The sequence below is a fragment of the Microcaecilia unicolor genome, chromosome 1, assembly GCF_901765095.1.
Source record: "Microcaecilia unicolor chromosome 1, aMicUni1.1, whole genome shotgun sequence".
Classification (NCBI taxonomy): Eukaryota; Metazoa; Chordata; class Amphibia; order Gymnophiona; family Siphonopidae; genus Microcaecilia; species Microcaecilia unicolor.
In genome coordinates, this window is record NC_044031.1 from 373313674 (window position 1) to 373336622 (window position 22949).

General features: G+C 47.9%; 2 protein-coding genes across 3 annotated transcripts in view; both read left to right on the top strand.

Annotated features, from left to right (window-relative positions):
• LOC115481200 overlaps nt 1-10300 on the top strand; it is a 177498-nt gene extending 167198 nt beyond the window's left edge. The window contains exons 11-12 of the mRNA XM_030220328.1: nt 1060-1836; nt 10209-10300. Of these exons, the coding sequence (XP_030076188.1) occupies nt 1060-1836; nt 10209-10300 (869 nt within the window). The remainder of the gene's footprint in view (nt 1-1059; nt 1837-10208) is intronic.
• The window catches only part of LOC115474456 (gastrula zinc finger protein XlCGF58.1-like), a 73331-nt gene continuing 60553 nt past the window's right edge, over nt 10172-22949 (top strand). For both annotated transcript variants that reach the window (XM_030209929.1, XM_030209937.1), the window contains exon 1: nt 10172-10460. In XM_030209929.1, the coding sequence (XP_030065789.1) occupies nt 10431-10460 (30 nt within the window). In that variant the 5' untranslated portion in view covers nt 10172-10430. The remainder of the gene's footprint in view (nt 10461-22949) is intronic.

The following is a 22949-nucleotide window of genomic DNA, read 5'->3' on the forward strand; positions in this document are numbered from 1 at the left end:
GGGTTTCTTGTTGTGTGCGAAAGTTGTGTGATTGGGCCTGCAGTTCCAGGCTGGGCGACCACGTCCTGGTCAGGCCGAGTGTTGACCCTTCTGTGTCCGGTGGAACGAGACCCCTTACTCCTCCACCATCCCTCTCCCCTTCGTCTGTCTCCTATCCTTTGGCACTCAGGTTAGGATGGGCGGGGGTGGTTCCACACCGCTAGACTTAATGACGGAACACTTTAGCGAAGTGTTCGACCAAGATAAATGCAGTAGGGCCGGGATGATACAGCGATGTCAATTTATGTGGCCCGGGTTAGGAATTGCCGAATGGCCCCCGGAAGGGTCATTTGAGTACGAAAAGGTGGCGGCGGTCATGAATATTGTTATAGTTGGGGGAAACCCCGGGTGCCCAGAGGACATCCCCTACATTGAGGCATGGTTAAGCGTTGTCCGAGACCCGCCCGACTGGGCCCAACATAAGGTAGAGAAGGCTGCCCTTATGGTGATAAAACAGAGGAAGGGGCGGGGAGCTAAACGAACCCCGGCCTTCGCTCTCCAAACTCCGGCAGTCGCTGCCGTTCCGAAGGCCAGGGGAACCGCCCCTATAACGCCCACCGCCCCTTCCGTCAGAGCCCTAGAGGCCACGCCCCGTACTACCGCCAAGAACAATAAGGCCACGCCCCGTGCTACCAGTGCGCTTCCCAAACCTAGACCACCCATGAAAGGCCGAGGGAAAGCTCAGGGCCCGCCCGAAAAGGTGCCCCCTAAGGCCCCAGTTCTTGTTACCACGGAAGCCTACGAAGATGATGTGGCGCCTCCTCCATACGTTCCCCTATACCCCGACCTCGCGGACTTGTCGGATGGCCCGGATGACGCTGAGGCCTCCGAGTCCGAGTCGGACACTGGAGACGCTATAATCCCGGACCCCACCACTAACAGGAAGAGTCACAGAGTAGTGAAAGCCGTTACCCGATACCCCCAGTCGAGTCCGAGGAGTACACTTCCGGCTTCCCGGAGGACAGAAGTGACTAACCTATACCCGGGTCCGGCTGTCTACGACCTACACCCCTAACCCAGTGGCCGATGCCCAGCCCATTCAGTCGACCGTCTACAGCCACGTCCCCTTCTCCAGCGCTGACCTATATAACTGGAAGTTGCACGGACCATCTTATGATCAGAAACCCGAACAACTGATAGAACTGGTAGAAGGCATTATTTACAGTTATAATCCCACGTGGGCCGACCTCAGGCAGTTGAGCGCCCACATCCTGACCACTGAAGAATGCCGCCTCCTACAGCAAAATATGGAACAAGCGATCCGAGACGCCAACCCGGGAAATGCTAACGTACAGGCCATCCTAGATACAGAAGCCCCTACCGTGGTCCCTGCATGGGACTACCGGACCGAGGAAGGACAGGCCGTCATTCGCCGGTACCAACAGGCATACCTGGCGGCCCTTAAGAAGGGAAAACAGAAAATTACAAATATGGGAAAAATTCACAATATAGTTCAACAGAAGAATGAAAGTCCGGGGGACTTCCTCGAGCGCCTTATGGATGCATTCAGGAGACATAGTCCAATAAACCCCGAGGACCCCAAAAACGTCTCCACAGTGGTCATGAGTTTTGTTAGCCAGTCAGCATCCGACATACGGAGGAAACTCCAGAGAACCGAAGGATTTGAAGGGATGGGCATCAGCCAACTGAAGGCCATAGCTGATCGCGTGTTCGGATACCGCGACCAAGAAGAGAAGGCCGAAGCCCGGAAGGAGTCCACCAGGCGGATGCGCGAGAATGCGGACGTGTTAGCCACAGTGTTGGAAGAACGCTTAGGGTCCAGGCCACGGGGCAGAGGTAGAGGCCGAGGGGGGAGAGGAACACGGTCCCCCTTAGGACGCAACCAATGCGCAAACTGTCGGGAGGAAGGGCACTGGTGGGCGGACTGTCCGGAGAAACCGCGTGACCAGAAGAGGGGGGGGAAGACGCCGACCACCCGAAGGCCCCCAGACAAGGACAACGAGGACGGGGTCGCGGCCGGGAACGGGCCGAACAGCAGGAATGGCAGATGGCTCTGGACGCAACCCGGGACCATACGGCATGAAGGGACCGGGAGGGCAGAGTCCCCACTGACCCTCTGGTGGAGATCCGCGTGGGGACGCAATTGATGAAGGCCCTCCTAGACACGGGGGCCCAACGCTCCGTCATCACCACAGCCATCGCCCCGGCCACAAAAGAAACTATACCAATTATCGGTGCTTCTGGAAAATCGCTCACAGCCCCCCTCCTCAGGGAACGCCAAGTCCAGATCGGTGGGACGATGGTGTCTCACCAGTTCATCCATATCCCCGAGTGCCCCGTCCCCCTGATTGGCCGCGACCTACTGTGCAAACTCCAAGCCACCCTGAAGTTTAAACCAACGGGCGAAGTGGAAGCCCATTTCGAAGACCAACCGGTGACGCTCCTTTGCCCGGTGCGGGAAGAATGGAGACTACATGCCCCCCTTATTGTAGGCCCTGACGACGGCCGCTATTACCAGGACACCCCTTTCGCACAACAGAGGAGGAACCTAATGGAAGAGGTGCCCAACGTATGGGCCGAGGTGAACCCTGGTGGACTAGCCGTCAACGCCATCCCCCTCTGGATCGAACTCAAACCAAATGCCCAAGTTGTCAACCAAGGACAATATCACATCCCTTATGTAGCCCGGCATAGCATGCAAACACACCTACAGAAACTCCTTCAGCACGGGGTCCTGAGACCTGTCAGATCTGCTTGGAACACCCCATTATTGCCCGTGAAGAAGCCAGGAACGTCGGAGTATAGGCCCGTCCAAGACTTGAGAAAGGTCAACAACCAGGTAGCCGACATAGTTGCTCTCGTACCGAACCCTTACTCCATTTTAGCCCAAGTGCCAGCCCAGAGCAAGTGGTATAGTGTCATTGATTTGAAGGACGCCTTCTTCTCCATCCCCCTTGCCACCGACAGCCAGAAATTGTTTGCCTTCACGTGGGAAGACTTACAGACTGGTAATAAGCAGCAGTTTACCTGGACACGACTCCCCCAGGGATTCAAGAACTCCCCCACCCTCTTCGGCGACCAACTCGCTCAGGACCTGAAGACGTATCAGGACGAGTATGGGCCGGTCGTCCAATACGTGGACGACCTGTTGGTGGCCCGTGAAACGTACACGGACTGTGCAGAAGCTACCCTTTACCTCTTGAAAACCCTGGAAGCCCAGGGGTACCGGGCCAGTCGCAAAAAGGCCCAGATATGCGAGATCGAAGTCGAATACCTGGGTTTCCGCCTCCGAGAAGGAACCCGAAGGCTCGGTACCCCCCGAACCCAAGCCATCCGCGACCAACCCACTCCTGCAAATAAGAAGGAATTGCGGGCACTCCTCGGAGCCGCTGGATATTGCCGCATTTGGATCATCAACTTTGCCATCCTGACCCACAGTTTGTACGCCAAACTGAAAGGACCTGAACTCGAGGGCCAAAATCTCCAGTGGGAGAAAAGCGAACTGAAAGCCCTTCAGGACCTTAAGGATGCCCTTGTGGCCCCACCAGCGCTCGGACTGCCAGATGTGACTAAGCCGTTCCACTTGTTCATCGACGAAAAGAAGGGATTGGCACTTGGAGTCCTCACCCAACTGGTCGGCACCTGGCAACGCCCTGTAGCATACCTCTCCAAGGGCATGGACAACGTGGCACGAGGATGGCCGGGCTGCCTCCGAAGCATTGCGGCAGCCTGTCTGCTGATACACGAGGCCAATAAGCTCACCTTCGGCCAAACGCTCTTTGTAACTACACCCCACACCATCCGCGGCCTACTCGAGAGCCACGGACCCAGATGGATGACCAACTCCCGATTGGTTAAATACGAAGCCCTCCTGTGCGAAAATCCGGAGGTACGGATCCTGGACACCGCTAACCTTAATCCCGCCACCCTCCTACCGGCCCCTGAATCACCATTCCACGACTGTGAGGAGGTAATGGCCACAGTGCATTCTAGCAGACCTGACCTCAAGGACCAACCCTGGCAAGGGGGCATCACCCTTTTTACTGATGGAAGCAGCCAGGTGATAGAAGGAACTCGAAGAGCAGGCTATGCTGTCGTGTCTGAGGACCATGTGATCGAGGCTATGGCCCTGCCACCCGGAACGTCAGCACAGAAAGCGGAGCTGATCGCCCTCACCAAAGCCCTCCAGTGGGCTGAAGGAAAAGTTGTTAACATTTACACCGATTCCAAATACGCTTTCCTCACCCTCCAGGTGCACGGAGCCTTGTACAAGGAGAGGGGATTTCTGACAGCTGAGGGGAAAGGACTTGCAAATGCCGCTGAGATCTGCCAGTTACTCGAGTCAGTATGGAAACCGAAGAAGGTGGCTGTGATGCACTGCAGGGCCCACACCGGGAGAACGGACCCTATCGCCCGGGGAAATCAGCGGGCAGACGACGCTGCAAAAAAAGCAAGTCAACTCCCTTACCTTTCTTGTTCCTCTGACCCTGTACTCGTTGTTCACCTCCCCACCGAGATCCCTATCTATGCCCCGCAAGAAATGGAATGGGCCCGGCAAGAGGGCCTGGAGGCACGCAATGGCTGGTGGATGCTACAAGACGGACGCATATGGATACCCGAAGCCCTGGCGTGGACCGTGGCCAAGGAGGCCCACGAACGAACCCACCTAGGCAAGAACGCTCTGGGACGCCTGCTCGAGAAGACCTATTACATTAACAAATTATCTCTGTGGACCAAAAATGCTTCCAGTCAATGCTTAACCTGTGCTCGGAACAATCCAAGGACGGGACCCGGGCCGACGCCAAGCCATGTTCTCCGGGGCACTAGCCCATTCCACGTTTGCCAGATTGATTTCACGCATATGCCCCCAGCACGGGGATATAAAGCCATCCTCGTCGCTGTGTGTACCTACACAGGATGGATTGAAGCTCAGCCCACCAGAACGGAAATGGCGAAGGAAGTCACCTCCTTATTGATCCAGCACATTCTGCCGAGGTACGGCCTCCCCAAGCAAATAAACTCCGACAAAGGCCCCGCATTCGCCAGCGAAGTTACACAACAGCTCAGTACGAGACTGGGCCTCGACTGGAAGTTGCATTGTGCCTGGAGGCCCCAGAGCAGCGGTATAGTGGAGAGAGCTAACCGTTCCCTGAAGAATCAGCTAGCCAAGCTGTGCCAAGAGGCAAAGGCCAAATGGCCCGACCTGCTCCCACTGGCCTTGCTACATATGAGGTGCACCCCCAAGGCCACAGGCCTTACTCCTTATGAGATGATGTATGCTAGACCACCACCACTACCCTCTTTTCCCGACTCCTTGCAGATACAGGGCGAGAATTCCTTAGTGAGACAGATGAAGGCCTTACGCGAGGTAGTGCAGGACATCCAACAATACACTGAGAGTGTAGGTCCCTTAGTCCTCACCAGTCCTACACACCAGTTTAGGGTGGGGGATGAGGTTTGGGTAAAAGAGTGGGATGAATCAGACTGTCTGAAACCCAAATGGAAAGGGCCCTCCCTTGTTCTCCTAACGACTCCAACCGCTGTTAAAATTGCAGGAAGCCCAGTGTGGATACATTGGACCCGACTGAAGCCTGCTGCTCCTACTAGCAGCACCCCGAAACATTGGACGGCGCATCAACATCCTAACGCTCCACTACGGCTGACCCTCAGAAAGACGTGAACCGGTAGATTCATGCCTGCCCAGCAACAGGACCCCAGCTTTTGGACCCACTGTGTCTTTGGCTCTGCGTTTATTGTAGCCATAATCGTGGGTCTTATCATCTTTTTGCTGCAAAGGCTCGGATACCTCCCACCATATATATGATGATGCTGAGTCTACTCCTCCTCCTTTGCTCAGTCCCGAGCTATCACCCCCTGAGCCAGAACTGTACTGAATGTTTGCGCCTGGTGCGCCATCGTATAGAAGGGGGGTACCACCTAGTCACCACCCTCATCCACCAGTCGCAGCCCCCGGACAGCGGTTGTCGGCTCCTTCCGACTTGCGCCATCATCACCACGGCTGGCCTCCAACAGTTCCACAGGTGCCTCCAAGGCAACCTCACCGTCTGCCATAGCCCCACCAAGCCAAGATACTACAATGTCACCCTCAGTGTAGGACTCCCTGCGTATGTGGCTGGGTCCCCGGGGGTTGAAGGGGATGGCATTCTGTATTACGTTAATTCCACTCGCATCCTTGTTGGCGGTACCCAAACTGTGGCTACACTCACCTTCGACGTTTGCGCCGCCATGGACAAACACCCTTGGTCCCGTAAGTGTGGAAGCCAAAGTTGGCGTGAGGCATATGTGAACGACCACAAGTATGTCTGCCCTTTTAGTCCAGACATGAGATGCTGCTCCCCTTGGGTTTGGCTCCCATGTGCCGGCGACACTCGAGCCTCGGGCTGGGAACGAGTATGCGCTTACACGGGAGGAGGATATACCGGATGCCCCGGCCTGGGCGAATTTCGTCGAGGTTCTGGTAACTATGTGTCCCTAGACTGGCCCATCCGAGGCCACGACATGCCATGGAGAGGGACGTGGGGCCTTGGCATTGACGGAGGAGGAATGGATCCGCTGACGTATATTACCATATATCAAAGCCTCGAAACAAAGCCTCCCACGCACTACCAGACTACTGTCGTTGGGTACCAAGAGGTATTCGATGAAATCGCTCGCGCTGAAGAAGCAGCGACTAAGTTCCCCATCTCCCCCGAAGCGCGGAATATGTTCCTTAACCTGGCCGAAAACATTGCCTTCTCCCTGGGGATTACCAACTGTTTCGTCTGTGGAGGCACCGATATGGGTGAGCAATGGCCTTGGGAAGCGAGGGAGATCCGACAACAAACATGGGATGCGCTCAACACCACAAAACATTACCTTTCCCCAGCGCCCGAAGCCGTACGAGTGGGCCCTGAGAACCAATATCATAGGTACCCTCTGCGCTAGTCGAGCGCCATCGCAGCGTTATTCTGTACCCGTGGGAGATTCCGCTTGCACGGGGGTCCTTCAGTTTAACGGCAGTCGACATACCTGGTGGCAGACGGACCACCTGCCTGTCCCGGAACCCATCTGGACTGAACCCACCTTGAACGCAACATGGACATACGGAGGGAATGCCTCCCTTAAGTGGGTAGCCCCGGAGGGCTACTACTATATTTGCGGGCGCAGGGCTTATGAACAGCTCCCGGCCCGCTGGTACGGTACCTGTCTCTTGGGCACCGTCCGACCTAGTTTCTTTCTTCTGCCCCTGCGAGTCGGCGAGACATTGGGTATCCCCCTTTACATGGAAACAGGGCCTGAAAACATTGGCAGACGTAAACGGTCCCTCCCAAGTACCAAACCCAAAGTCCAGATAGGAGACTGGAAGGACAACGAGTGGCCGCCAGAACGTATCATTCATTACTATGGACCGGCCACATGGGCTGAAGATGGTACATATGGGTACCGTACTCCTATCTACATGCTGAATCGCATCATCCGCTTGCAGGCGGTGCTTGAGATCCTTACCAATGATTCGGCCTTTGCCCTCAACATTTTAGCCCGACAGAACACTAAGCTTATTACCGCAGTTTACCAAAATCGCTTGGCTCTTGACTACCTCCTGGCCCAGGAAGGCGGGGTGTGTGGCAAGTTTAACCTCAGTAATTGCTGCCTACAGATAGATGACCAAAGCCAAGTCATCAGCGAGATAACTAACCGGATGGTCAAATTGGCCCACGTCCCCGTCCAGACCTGGAACAGTGCTTGGGATTGGACCTCCTCCCTAACTAGCTGGTTGCCGACCTCCGGGAGCCTAAAGGGTCTCCTCGTCATGGGGGGCCTGTTTTTGTTGTCCTGCCTATTAATACCCTTGTCTCTCCCTTTTGTTTTCAGGTGTCTCCGCTCCACCATGGAAAGCATCGCTGACCGCCGTGCTGCTGCCCAACTCATGGCTCTCCAGATGTACTCCCCCATTCCCCAGTCTGATGAAGCTGACAATGAAGCACCTTGTGGCTGACGTGCACCTTTCACCTCCTGAGTCACTTAATGGGCCAGTACCCTTGTGTCAGCATAAGACCGGATACAAAGGGGGGGGGATTCCACTAGGGGCCCCTCGTCTCAACCCCGGCGAAGCAATCAACGGCTGCGCAAGGGCTTAGGGCTCGCTTGTTGCCTCCCTCGCTAACTATCCTTGTCCTTTCTTTTTTTTAGGGTTCATGGAGGTGATACTCTCCACCAGATGGATGTTCAAGTATCAAAAGGGGGGAATGAAGGGGTGGAACGCCGGATACTACTCGAATACTATGAATACTACTGACCACCAGAACAACCTCATGTTTTGTGCCTACGGATGGACTTATACTTATGGACTCTACCTCTGCTTTTGGCCTTTTAGCCATACTTTATTAATGCACTGGACCTTTTGTGCCTTACATATAATGAGCCTAGACTAAGACCAAAACCTGTGCAGTTTAGACTTTTACTAGTAGCATGTATTTGTTAACCAGCAGCTAGATAACAAATTGTAGTAGTCAGCAATTTAGGGTTGTATGAAAGGTAGCTGGCTCTGCCAGCCCAGTCTCGTGATCTATGCATAGAGGCTGTATTGTGTAGATGTGCTGGAACACTGCAATAAGTTACATTTCTTGCAAAGTAACAATTTCTATGAAAGCTATGAAACTGACGTATCTTTTCTCTGTGAGAACTACAGAACTACTAATGTATTGCGCATGTGCCTGTACTGCGCATGTGTGTGTGTGACGTATGATGCGTTTTATGCGCATGACTAGTAATCTGTATAAGAACGAGTGTCAGATGACGCTCGACACACAGTATTCTGAGATTGTACTCGGTGCTGTGTGAATTGCTAGCAATAAAAGTTGTTTTGTTTTGGAACCAATTTGTCTTTCGCCTCCTGATTTTCGGACCCGTTACAGTTTGACATGTCTAGTGCCTTCGACATGGTTGATCACATTATCCTACAAAGATTACTGGACAAAATAGGCATCAGGGGAAAAGTGCTAGAATGGTTCAGGGGATTCCTGACCTCCAGATCCTACAAGTAAAAAAAAAAAAAAAAAACCTATCTCCACCCCCCCCATGGAAAGTGGAATGTGGAGTCCCCCAAGAATCTCCACTCTCACCAATAAAAAATGACACCGTGGATAGATCAGCTCATAGGTCTGATTGCTTGTTTTGCTTGTAAGGGGATGACAGCTGTGTGGAGGAGAAGGAAGGGGAGGCTTACCTAATTGGCTGTATTTTTTTTATGTCTCCTGTTCTCAATCTAACCTCCTAGGTCAGCTCTCTCCCCCCCCCCCCCCAAAAAAAAAAAAAAAAAAAAAAAGAACGACAATGTGGATGCAGCAGTTCATAGGTTTGCTTGCTTTGTTTTGGGTGTATGAGCATGACAGCTGCATAAGGGGGGGGGGGGAGGGAAAGGGAGACTTAACTTATTGGCTTCAGCTTTTTAACATCATGCCATCGACTATCTCAATCTAACCTCCTTGTTCAACAGTAAGTGGGTCTTATCCTTTTACTAAAGTTTAGCTGGAGTTATCTGGAGCATGGCCCATTTTATTTCTATGGGCCCTGCAGCAGATAACTCAGCTAAGCTTAGTAAAAGACGCCTTAAGAAACATTTCCCTCTGCAACTTGCCCCATAAACACACAGGATCTTTATCTACCCTCCCTCAGAGCACTCTCTGTAACTCTGGAGAGTTCTCTCATATTCTTTAGTAATCCCCTTATAATGGGGGATTACTCACATAATATTGTATTTCAGATCTGGCAACACTGCAACCCCCCTTACAACCAGGAGTTAATCAAAGATACAGAAGCTGAGACCATTTACCATCCAATTACAGTATTGCATTGCGTTGCATTCTAAATGCTGTCCTTATCCACTTTCATGAAGCAGTTTGCACAAAAACATTTTATTAAAGTGCCTAAATAAACACAAATGATATAAATGTAATACATACTGCATTATGAGATGTGTAGAATTTGTTTTAGAAAGATTCAGGTCTCAAGAACTGCAAAGCGGTAGATGTAACAGACTACATTATTTCCCTGATCTGTTCTTCCTGTGTGGGACCCACTTGCCTGTTATCTGCTTTCTACACAGATCCACCTTAAGGAGGTGGGAAATCCCAGAATTACCTCACCAGAGGAGGAGGGGTGAGGAGTTCTGAGCATGCTCTGCTGCTTAGTGCTTTGTTTTCCTCTAGTGTCTGCAGTGCTGGAAAAAGTGGAAAAGACTCAGAACAAAAGTAGAAACTTTCTGGGGTTGGATGGAAATCCCTGCAAGATCCAGTCGTAGATCCGCAGAGGGAGAGAGAACGGAATTTATCTGAGACCTGGAATCAGCTCAACCGACTTCTGTTTTAGTCATCCTTCCAGGAACAAGGAAATCTGTAGCCTGAATCCATTCCAGCCGCAGCACAATTCAGATGGAAATGTCTGCCCTAGTTTCTGATCAGGTAAGAAATTCTTTCTCCTCTTGTACACAGGGTGCAGCACTAAAAGGAAAACATTTCCCTGTACCCCCTCTCTTTCATTGTTTATCTGTTTTGGAGTGAAGTAGTAGTCTAGTAGTTGTTGGTAACAGATTTTAACTTGCAGGAGGTGGATCACAATGCTTAGTCTGAAGAATTCATAGTCTCTTGAGGGATCTGGTCACAAGGATTCACGAGAATATGAGGAGGAAAGGAGTGTTGTCTATTTGCCCATGCTTGGCCCCTTAGATAGATGATAGGCTCAGGGTCGGGACCTACCATAGTGCATTTATGTGGTCAGGAATGTGTGATGTAAAACTACTGCCTAACCGGCTGCAGACAGGATAGTGCAGTTCACATCCAGCAGGTTAAAGTCTTCTACCAATGTTTCTCCTTTCAGTCTCACTTTTTGTGTGTCTTCAGCCATCTGAGTCAGAGATCTGTAGATGGCCCATAGTACTTCTTCCTTTCTCCATGCCCCCTGTATTTCAGATATTTATATTACTAAACAATTCATAAACAATATATAATAGCACTCAAATATCACAATATTCTTGCAAATACCACTATTATAATAATGAACTGAAGGAGGAAAAGCCTCAGAATATACCAATGCAAAAGTACTTAGGTATCAAATTGTATCATAGGCATAAAAACCTCCTTAATCTACTATAATAAAACTCACCCGCAATGTTCTGAGGACACTGACGTCAGTGAAGCCAAGCCCTGACTTCCTTCAAAAAGGTTCGAAGGTTCGTGGTGGTGAAGCCACCAAAATTGCTCCGGGCCCCGCCCTCGAGGGCGGAGCATTGGCAGAACAATGAAGGGGTTGGCAGGGAGGCGGGGGGGGGGGGAATCGCTCTGGGCCCCGCCCTGACGTCAAACGTCATGACGTTGGGGGCGGAGCAATGGCAGAACAACGAAAGGGTTGGCCAGGGAGGGAGGGGGGTGTTGGCGACGAAAACCTTGCTTGCGCCCATTTCATTTGCTCTGAAACGGGCCTCTTTTACTAGTGTCTTCATATTTTATGTAAATACTTATTAAATAAAATAGTGAAAAGTGACAAATCAAAACTTATCTTAAAAAGTATTGATTCAGTTTTTGATTGTGAAGTGCTTCCCATTATGGTCCAGCGCATTTTACAATTCTGCTTCAGGGACCAAAAAGCACATGCACAATAAATCTGCTCCGACTCTGTAAAAATCACAAAAGCAGTGTAAATGTCTTATCTTTATAATATTACAAAAAGCATTTTGCTTACAGCACTCGGTTCAAATTAGTGTGTGTTTTGGTCCAGACCAGCACCTCTCTGCCTTCCCTCGACCAGCCGTCCCTCACACTGGTCCAGCACCTCTATGCTTTCTGTCATGACCACAGGAATGGTGAGCCCTTGAACCACAGCTGCTGATGCGACAGACAAGTCCCCTGAGCTGGCACAAGGCAGGAACTGAGGCAAGACTGGAACAAGGGCAAACAGGACTAGGCAGGAAAAAGCAAGATAAGACAGGGCTAGACTGAGCAAGGCAGGACAAGGCATTGCAAGAACTGGACAGGACTAAGCAAGGCAGACAAGACAGGACTAGACTGTTCAAGGCAGGACAGGGCATTGCAAGACCTGGACAGGACTAGTCAAGGCAGACACAGGAACTGGATCCAGGCGATGCAAGGAAAAGCAGGGCAACCAGGCTAGAACTGGAACCCAGACAGAACAAGGCGAGACACAGAACTAGGTTAAAACTGGGTTCAGACAAGGCACAACAATGGCAAGATAAGAACTGGGTCCAGACGGGACTGAACAAGGCAACAAACAAGACAGACTAGGCTAAAACAGTACTAAAGGCCCAACAAGGTACAGCGCTGCGTACGTCTAGTAGCGCTATAGAAATAAGTAGTAGTAGTAAGGAAATAAAAACTAGACACACAGGCTAAATGGGGCAGAAACAAGAGTCCAAGGCAGGGCTTGGAGCTTGGCAGTAACTCGGAGGGGCAGGTCCTGGGGCTTGGCAAGAACTCGAAGACAAGGCAGGGCTTGCAGGAGCAAGGCTTTCAGGAACAAGGTTAGCAGAAACAAAACTGGCTTGCAAGAACAAGGCTAGGCAGGAGCAGGGCTTCAGGAACAAAACTAGAGTCCTCATTGCGAAGGCATCTGAGGGGAGCAGGAACCACCTTTAAGTACCCCAGAGGGCAAAAGGAGGCCCTCAGCCGCCTCCCTCGGAACAGCAGCACAGTGCCCTTTTAAGAACAGCTCTTCAGTACGCATGCTTTAGAAGAGCCACCAACCCAGAAGCACCTTGCCACAGGACACCAGAGGCAGCCGCACTGCCTGACGTGGGCATTGAACACCATGACAACCTTTCTTCCAGCAGCCGCCCTTCCCACTGGCTAGCACATCTCTGCCTTTCTTCCAGCAGCCACCCCACCCACGGGCCCAGCACTTCTCTGCCTTCCTTCCAGCAGCCGCCCCTCCCATGGGTCCAGCACTCCACCTCCCACCCCCAACATTTAGTGCTATTTAACCAGCCAGGAACAGCTCCTGGACGGTTAAATAGCATTTAGCTGGCTAACCGTGAATATTCAGCGTGAGAGAGACAGTTATTTCTTTTGAATATTTACAGTCTGTGCCAAAAATGTAACCAGTTATATTGCGTGATAACTGGCAATATTCAGCACTGACCAGCTATGTTTAGCGGGCAAATTGGACTGCTATGCAGTCCAATCTTTGCCTGCTATTAACTGGCCAGTGCTGAATATTCATTTAGTCAGTTAAGTTAGCACTGGCCAAAAAAAACCCAGATATTCAATGCTGGTAACTGGAAACAGCCCGGCATTGAATATCCGGGGTCAGCGCTGACCATTCACTTAAGACAATTGTTTGTAGAGGCTACTGTCCTGATTTGGGATGTGAAGAGCAGGAGAACTACTGAAGTTCAGATACTTAGGTAGCCAAGTTCACTTTGCTTCATAAGGGAGAAAGATGTCAATGTGACTAGATATTGGAGGGAACCTACAAAGAACAGGAGTTAGAAGCCAGAGCTAACAGAGGGGGTTGCTAATACAAATGTTCTGGGAGAAGTAGATGTATTCATTTATATGTAAAGCTTGTTCTTGATCCTTCATAGATCTCACCTTTCATCTGAAAGGTGCCAAGAAAACAACAAGGTGGCATTTGTTAAAGGTTCCTCATGAATGGGCTACCTCTTTGCTCCCAGGATGTTCTATGATGACATACTTTGTGTATATGTGTGTTTAGTCATAGACAGAACCAGCGAACCCTACAAGTGTGGGGCAGAGGCGAGGGAGAGAGGACAGAGGAAGGTAAGGCGAGAAGCCAAACTCGTGGGAGGGAGGGGGGAGAACATGCACAGGGATATATGAAGGGAAGGGAGGGGGGAAATGCTGCACATGGATAGGAGGGAGAGGAGAGGAAAATATGTTGCTCATAGACAAGAGGGAAAGAAGGGGACAAGTTGAACATGGATGGTAGGGGGAGAGGGGGGACATGCTGTACAGGGAAGGGAAAAGAGGGAAAGGAGTGGGGAACATGCTGCTCATGGATGTTTGCTCTTTGGAAATGTATATCTTTTTTCTAATTTTGTATTTAGCAGAATATGGAAGAAAATGCATTTCTGATACTTTTATCAGTATTTTCACTGCTTATAGAAACTGGTTTTCTTCAGGGTCTCCAGTTTTTGTCTATATGTTTTTTGTGGCCCCTATTTTATATCAGTTGAGGGTCTGTCCATGTTCTGCATGTGCGACTGAGGTGAAGAATACTGCTGGCATGTAGTGTCTGTGTACGAATCTGTAACAGTCCAGCAGTTTCCCAATAGTGGGTATATTGATATATAGGGTGAGAAATAGTCTCACAGTAAATCATATGTCCGATTTAATGCCAAAACATTTATTGGGAAAAGAGCAGATTGGGATGACAACTCCACTTGTTAAATCTGGGATGAATAGCAAACATACTGCCGTGTTTACTAAGCCGTGCTAGCGGCTGGTGGTGTGCTAATGCCCACACAGCCCATTCAATTTGCCGAGTGACTTACAAGCTCATTTTCAAAGCACTTAGCCTTCCAAAGTTCCATAGAAACCTATGGAACTTTGGAAGGCTAAGTGCTTTGAAAATATGCCTCTTAGTAAACAGGGGGCTAGGTTGGCTAGAGATAGAAGAGTGCAGCAAAAATCAAAGCATTCTACGAAATCAATTGGCCATATGGAATTGACAGGAAAGTATATTGTATGTTTTAATATTCTTTGTAAATTGGTTGCCGCCTACACATATCCTTTGTACCAGTAAAATGTATAATATAGTTCTGTACATATATACAGTTTATTTTTTGCTTATTTTTGGAAAGAGCTCATTGTTAAAGATTTGCTATCACACCATTGACCATAAGTGTAGGTGGGACAGTTTTGCAATGGTTGTCCTCTTTTTTGCAAAGTTGTCTCCATCAAGTATGTTTTTATCAGTGAGTCTCAGAGGTTTAGAATGGGGGGGGGGGGTGTTCCTCAGGATTCTGTTTTTTGCTATATTATTTAACATCTACATGCCGCCTTATGTGATGTTTTGTGACAAGAGTATTGTTTTTCAATTTTATGATGATGCTATATTATCAATTGCACTTTTTACTAAGTCTGTTGGCATTCATCAATCACAGATAGTTCAACATTTTAGTGATATTTCAGTGCAGTGTGGTCAGAATTGCCAAACAAATAATTTGGAAAAGACTGAGATGATGGTGGTACATGCTAATCAATTGTATCTTCTCTGGATTTTTGTCTTTACCCTCTTTTCTTGAACCTATTACAATTCAGAAACAGATCTGTTATCTAGGAATAGATCTTGGCTCTGTGCTGACATTTTGCCCACAGGGTTTATGTTTTTTTTTTAATAACTTTGTTTGCTGCTTCATAAGAACATAACTGTTGCCATACTAGGAAAGACCAAAGATCCATCAAGCCCAGTGTACTTTTACCAACAGTGGCCAATCCAGGTTACAAGTACCTGGCAAGATCCCAAAACAGTAAAATAGCTTTTATGCTGCTTATCCTAGAAATAAGCAGTGGATTTTCCCCAAGTCCATCTTAATAGCTTATGGACTTTTTCTTTTAGGAAGTTATCTAAACCTTTTTTAAACCCTGCTAAGGGGGAGGGGAAGGGGGGGACTGGTGGGGGGTAAGGGGGGCAGAGTAAAGCCAGGGTGGGGGAGCTGGCTGAGCTGTTCTGGTGGACAGAGCGAAACTAGGGCAGCAGTCCATCCTCTCGCTTCAGGCGGCAGACTGCCTTGGGCTGCCCCTAATCCTAGTATTTTTGGAAAGAGTAAACAAGCGATTTACATCCACCGGTTCCCTTCTACTTATTATTTTATAGACCTCTATCATATCTCCCCTCAGCTGTCTCTTCTCCAAGCTGAAGTGCCCTGGCCTCAAGCTTTTCCTCATAGGGAAGTCGTCCTATCCCCTTTATCATTTTCATCGCCTTTTCTAATTCCACGATATCTTTTTGAGATGCGGTGACCAGAATTGCACACGATATTCGAGGTACGGTTGCACCATGGAGCGATACAAAGGCATTATAACATCCTCATTTTTGTTTTCCATTCCTTTCCTAATAATAACACTGAGCAGAAGGTTTCAGCGTATCATCAACGACGACACCTAGATCCCTTTTTTGGTCCGTGACTCGTAACATGGAACCTTGCACGACGTAGCTATAATTCGGGTTCCTCTTTCCCACATGCATCACTTAGCACTTGCTGTCATGGTTCTGCCCAGGTTCCTTGCTCTCAGTCACCTCGCCCCCCGGTAGTTAGACCTGGTGGCTGCTGTGAACTGATGGCTTACCGTTTCCCATGTTCCAGAAAATATGCTGGTCCGGTCTGGATCTTCCAGCCTTCCAGATTGTCGCCTTCCAGATTGTTTTGGGAGTTTTTTGGAACTAAGCAGTACCCATAACTGGTGAACTCCCTTGTATGCTGCCTTTATTAACCACCTGGGAAGGTCTCTAGTTTGCCTTGCAACAAGGTCCTCAGAGGAGTTTCCTTTGGTGAGAGTTTGTTGCAGTGCTGCTGTGCTTTTTCCTGATTGTGGCTTTGACCCTGCTTGTCTCCTGATTTATTCTTCTGTCTGTTGCCCGCCCAGACCCAGCTTGTTTTCTGGTTTATTCTGCTGCTTGCTGCCTACCTGGAACCCCGGTGTGTTTTCTGGAAGTTTCCTGCTGTTCTCCAGCCGGCTGCTGTTTCCTGCAGTTCTGCCTTCCAGCCCTGGCCGGTAAGTCCTGTCGGCCGCCTGCACCCAGGGGCTCAACTCCTGAGGAATGGCGGTCAAGTGCAGATGGAAGTTTGGGCTGAATTCCTGTCCTGTTTGCTCCAGCTTGAGTTGCCTCGGCTGCAGTCTCCGCCTGGTAGTTCCTGTCCTGGGTTTGCTGGTACGTCCGTTCTGCCTTGTCTGTGTTTGGGTGATTCTCCTGCCGCTGCCGCCCCTCAGCAGTGGCCCAAGGGATGACTAACCCCGAGATTCTGTGAGAGACGTGACACTTGCTCACATTAAATGTCATCTGCCAATTAGACGCCCAGTCCTCCCAGTCTTGCAAGGTCCTCTTATAATTTTTCACAATCCTCCCTCGATTTAACGACTTTGAATAACTTTGTGACATCAGCAGTTTTAATTACCTCACTAGTTACTCCCATCTCTAGGTCATTTATAAATATGTTAAAAAGCAGCGGTCCCAGCACAGAGCCCTGGGGAACCCCACTAACTACACTTCTCCATTGAGAATACTGACCATTTAACCCTACTCTCTGTTTTCTATCTTTTAACCAGTTTTTAATCCACAATAGAACACTACCTCGTATCCCATGACTCTCCAATTTCCTCTGGAGTCTTTCATGAGGTACTTTGTCAAATACCTTCTGAAAATCCAGATACACAATATCAACCGGCTCCCCTTTATCCACATGTTTGTTCACCCCTTCAAAGAAATGTAGAGATTGGTTAGGCAAGATTTCCCTTCACTAAATCCATGTTGACTATAATCCATGCTTTTGAATATGCTCTGTAATTTTGTTCTTAATGATAGTCTCTACCATTTTGTCCGGCACCAACATCAGACTCACCGGTCTATAATTTCCCAGATCTCCTCAGGAGCCTTTTTTAAAAATTGGCGTTACATTGGCCACCCTTCAATCTTCTAGTACCACGCTCGATTTTAAGGATAAATTACATATTTCAAACAATAGCTCCGCAAGCTCATTTTTCAGTTCCATCAGTACTCTGGGATGAGTACCATCCGGTCCAGGAGATTTGGTACTCTTCAGTTTGTAGAACTGCCCCATTACATCCTCCAGGTTTACAGAGAATTCATTAAGTTTCTCCGACTCGTCAGCTTCGAATACCATTTCCGACACCGGTATCCCACCCAAATCTTCCTCGGTGAAGACCAAAGCAAAGAATTCATTTAATCTCTCCGCTACGGCTTTGTCTTCCCTGATCGCCCCTTTTACTCCTCGGTCATCTAGCGGTCCAACTGATTCTTTTGCCGGCTTCCTGCTTTTAATATACCTAAAAAAATTTTTACTGTGTGTTTTTTGCCTCCAGTGCAATCTTTTTTTCGAAGTCTCTCTTAGCTTTCCTTATCAGCGCTTTGCATTTGACTTGACATTCCTTATGCCGTTTTCTTATTATTTTCAGTCGGTTCCTTCTTACATTTTCTGAAGGAATTTCTTTTAGCTCTTATAGCTTCCTTCCCCTCACTATTTAACCATGCCAGCTGTCGTGTGGTCTTCCGTCCTCCTTTTTTTAATACGCGGAATATATTTGGCCTGAGCTTCCAGGATGGTGTTTTTGATGTAAATTTTTGACCCTTGCATTTGCTCCTCTAAGTTTTCTTTTCACCGTTCTTCTCATTTTATCATAGTCTCCTTTTTAAAGTTAAACACTAGCGTATTTGATTTCCTGTGTATACTACTTCAAAGCTAATATAAATTCCGATCATATTATGATCACTGTTATCAATTGGCCCCAGCACCATTACCTCCCGCACCAGATCATGCGCTCCACTAAGGACTAGGTCTAGAATTTTTTCTTCTCTCGTCGGTACCTGTACCAGCTGCTCCATAAAGCTGTCCTTGATTTCATCAAGGAATTTTACCTCCCTAGTGTGTCCCGATGTTACATTTACCCAGTCAATATCAGAGTAATTGAAATCACCCATTATTATTGTGTTGCCCAGTTTGTTTGCGTCCCTAATTTCCTTTAACATTTCTGCATCTGTCTGTTCATCCTGGCCAGGCGGACGGTAGTACACTCCTATCATTATCCTTTTCCCCTTTACACATGGAATTTCAATCCACAGTGATTCAAAGAAGTGTTTTGTTTCCTGCAGACTTTTCAATCTATTTGATTCAAGGCTCTCGTTAATATACAATGCTACCCCTCCACCAATTCGATCCACCCTATCACTACGATATAATTTGTACCCCGGTATGACAGTGTCCCACTGGTTATCCTCCTTCCACCAGGTCTCAGAGATGCCTATTATATCTAATTTTTCATTTAGTGCAATATATTCTAACTCTCCCATCTTATTTCTTAGGCTCCTGGCATTCGCATATAGACATTTCAAACTGTGTTTGTTGCTCCTATTTACATCATGCTTAGTACTTGACAGTACTAATTTGCAATCTGTTGTCTGATTTTTCTCGAGTCAGGAGCAGACATTTCCTGTCAGTGGTCCACTGCTTATGGAGAAAGCTAACCAGCTAGCTGAAAGTCTTGGACTAACTGAATTGAAAGCTACTGTTGGATGGTTGCTGGTTGGAAAGATGGAAGGAGAGGAACAACATAAAATTCAAGAAACAGCATGGTGAGAAACAAGACGCTGATGAGACTTTGGTGCTGAAAATTGGGTTGTTTCAGTTCTTCCTACCATCTTGAACGAGTTTGCAGCTCTTGACATCTACTGGCAAGCGATTCCTGATGGAACACTTGCATTCAAACATGCCGAAACTACTGGAGGTAAAATGTCGAGGGACCAACTGACGATCCTCCTTTGCTGCAATATGGATGGGAGTGAGAAGTTGTAACCCCTCGTCATTGGAAAGAGCAAACAGCCCCGTTGCTTCAAGAAAGTTAAGCGACTTCCTGTGTCATATGAGGCTAATGCAAATTCATGGATGACTGGGGAAATATGGAAGCAGTGGCTAAAGAAGTTAGACACTAGAATGCGGGCACAAAAGCGTCACATTTTGTTGCTTTGTGATAATTGTGCTGCACACAGGGATGATGTCAGGCTGTCTAATGTCAAGGTGGTCTTCCTGCCACCAAACACTACCTCTCTGATCCAACCTATGGATTAGGGTATAATAGCCAATTTCAAACAACATTATCGGGCTCTTGTGCTACGTCGTCTGATGAGCGTTATGGATGACCAGACTGGCAAGGATAAACGTGCTGTTGAACTGGCTCGTAATCTATCACTGTTGGATTCCCTGCATATGCAGAAAGAAGCCTGGAATCATGTTACACAGGCAACCATTGTGAACTGATATAAGTGGGCAAGCTTTGTTAAGGATGTGAAGAGAGACGAAACAGATGCAGCTGTTGCAAACGCGTCAGATGAACAGGTTATTGACATCCCAGCTGGTGTTACTGAATAGGAGTTCCATCGCTACGTAGCTGTTGATTATGATCTACAAACAGCTGAAGACAGCACTGATGTCGAGATATGCGCCTACACGCAGGCAACAATTGCTGATGATGGAACAGATGATGAAATGAGCAGCGAGGCACATGCTGACGAAATTCAACAACCTCCTCCTGTCACTTTTGCAAGAGCGCTGGAGAGTTTCAACACCATGTGGGCCTATCTGGAGGCCACTGAATATCAGTGCTGTGACAGTTTTTACCGTCTGGCAGACGTAGTCTATGGAACTCACAGACCCAATAGTGTACAGAGGACTATAACTGATTACTTCAAGTAAGCCTAACATCAGTTAACGGAGACTGTATACTGTATATGTAATAATAAACAGTACTGTACATATGTTTATCAGATGTCAAGCTTCTTTGTGTCACAGCGGTTAAGTGCACGCTTCTGTTAACTGCATACATTTCTTTGGTCCCAGACCCTTGCACTTAAGCGGATTGCACTGTATATGCTCTGTAATTTTGTTCTTTATAATAGTCTTTGCTATTTTGCCCGGCACCGATGTCAGGCTCACCAGTCTGTAATTTTCCAGATCACTTCAGGAACCTTTTTTAGAAATTGTCGTTACATTGGCCACCCTCCAATCTTCTGGTACTATGCTTGATTTTAAAGCTAAATTACATATTACTAGCAAAAGCTCTGCAAATTCATTTTTCAATTCTATCAGTATTCTGCGATGTATACCATCTGGTCCAGGTGATTTGCTGCTGTTCAGTTTGTCAAATTGCCCCATTTCATCTTCCGGGTTTATAAAGGTTTGATTCAGTTTCTCTGACTCGTCAGCATTGAATACTATTTCTGGCATTGGCATCTCTCCCACATCTTTCTCGATGAAGCCCGAAGCAAAGAATTAATTTAGCATCTTCGCTATGGCCTTGTCTTCCCTGAGTGCCCCTTTTACCGTTCGGTCATCTAGCGGTCCAACTGATTCTTTTGCCAGCTTCTTGCTTCTAATATACCTAAAAAAGATTGTGTTTTTGGCTCAAGAGGAATCTTCTTTTCAAAGTCTCTCTTTGCCTTCCTTATCAGTGCTTTGCATTTAACTTGTCATTCCTTATTCTGTTTCCTATTATTTTCAGTTGGATGCTGCTTCTATTTTCTGAAAAATTTTCTTTTAGCTCTAATAGCGTCCTTCACCATGCCTGCTATTGTTTGGCCTTCTTTCCTCTTTTTTTAATACATGGAATATACTTGGCCTGGGCTTCCAGGGTGTTATTTTTGAATAGCATCCATGCTTGATGTAAATTTTTGACCTTTGCATTTGCTCCTCTGTTTTTTGTTTATTTTTCCACCATTCTTATTAATTTTTTGCATTTGTATCCCACATTTTCCCACCTATTTACAGGCTCAATGTGGCTTACATAGTTTAGTTATGATATTGTCATTCCAGGATATCAGATACAATTAGTAATGTGTAGAGATTAAGTAAGGGGAAGAAGAAGGAAGTGATTGGGCGGGTAAGTTTAGAAGGTGGACTTTCATAACTGGATGGATTGGTGAGGTGGATTGTTGGGGCTATAGGTTCTCTTTTTAGGTCTTGTTGAAGAAATATGTCTTCAGAGATTTGCGAAAGTTAGTTATTTCCTCAATTGTTTTCAGGTCTGTGGGTAATGCATTCCATAACTGCGTGCTCATGTAAGAGAGGGTAGTGGCATACATCAGCTTGTATTTTAGACCTTTACAGCTGGGGAAGTGCAAATTGAGAAATTTGCGGGACGATTTTGTGGTGTTTCTGGGAGGTAGGTCCACAAGGTTTAGCATGTAGATTGGGGCGTTTGCGTGAATGATTTTGTGTACAATCGTGCAGATCTTGAGCGCAATGCGTTCCTTAAGTGGGAGCCAGTGAAGTTTCTCTCTTAGGGGTTTTGGACTTTCATGTTTAGTTTTTCCAAATATGAGTCTGGCGGCAGTATTCTGGGCTGTTTGGAGTTTTTTGATAGTCTGTTCTTTGCAGCCAGCATACAGTGCTTTGCAGTAGTCCAGGTGGCTTATTACCATCGACTGTACCAGGGTTCGGAAGACGTGTCTCGGGAAGAAAGGTTTTACTCTTTTGAGTTTCCACATGGAGTGGAACATCTTTTTCGTCGTGTTCTTCATGTGGGTATCGAGAGTGAGGTTTCGATCAATGGTAACTCCAAGAATTTTCAAGTTTTGTGAAATAGGAAGAGAACAGTATGGTGTGTTTATGGTGGAGAAGATTTTTGTGTTATGTTGTGAGGTGAGTACAAGACATTGTGTTTTTTCTGCGTTAAGTTTTAGTTGGAAAGCATCCGCCCAGGTGTGCATGATGTGGAAGCTTTGGTTGATCTCGTTGGTGATTTCATTTACATCATGTTTGAATGGGATGTAAATTGTGACATCGTCTGCATATATGAAAGGGTTGAGGTTTTGATTGGCTAGAAGTTTGGCTAAAGGTATCACCATTAGGTTGAATATTTTATTTGTTATTTTTATTTTTTGTTACATTTGTACCCCACGCTTTCCCACTCATGGCAGGCTCTATGTGGCAGGCAATGGAGGGTTAAGTGACTTGCCCAGAGTCACAAGGAGCTGCCTGTGCCGGGAATCAAACTCAGTTCCTCAGTTCCCCAGGACCAAAGTCCACCACCCTAACCACTAGGCCACTCCTCCACTATAAGGATGGTTGGTGAGAGGGGGGATCCTTGGGGGACTCCACATTCAGGTGTCCATGGGGGTGATCTATCCGCGTTCGTTGTTACTTGGTATGATCTTGTGGTCAGGAATCCTTTGAACCATTTGAGAAC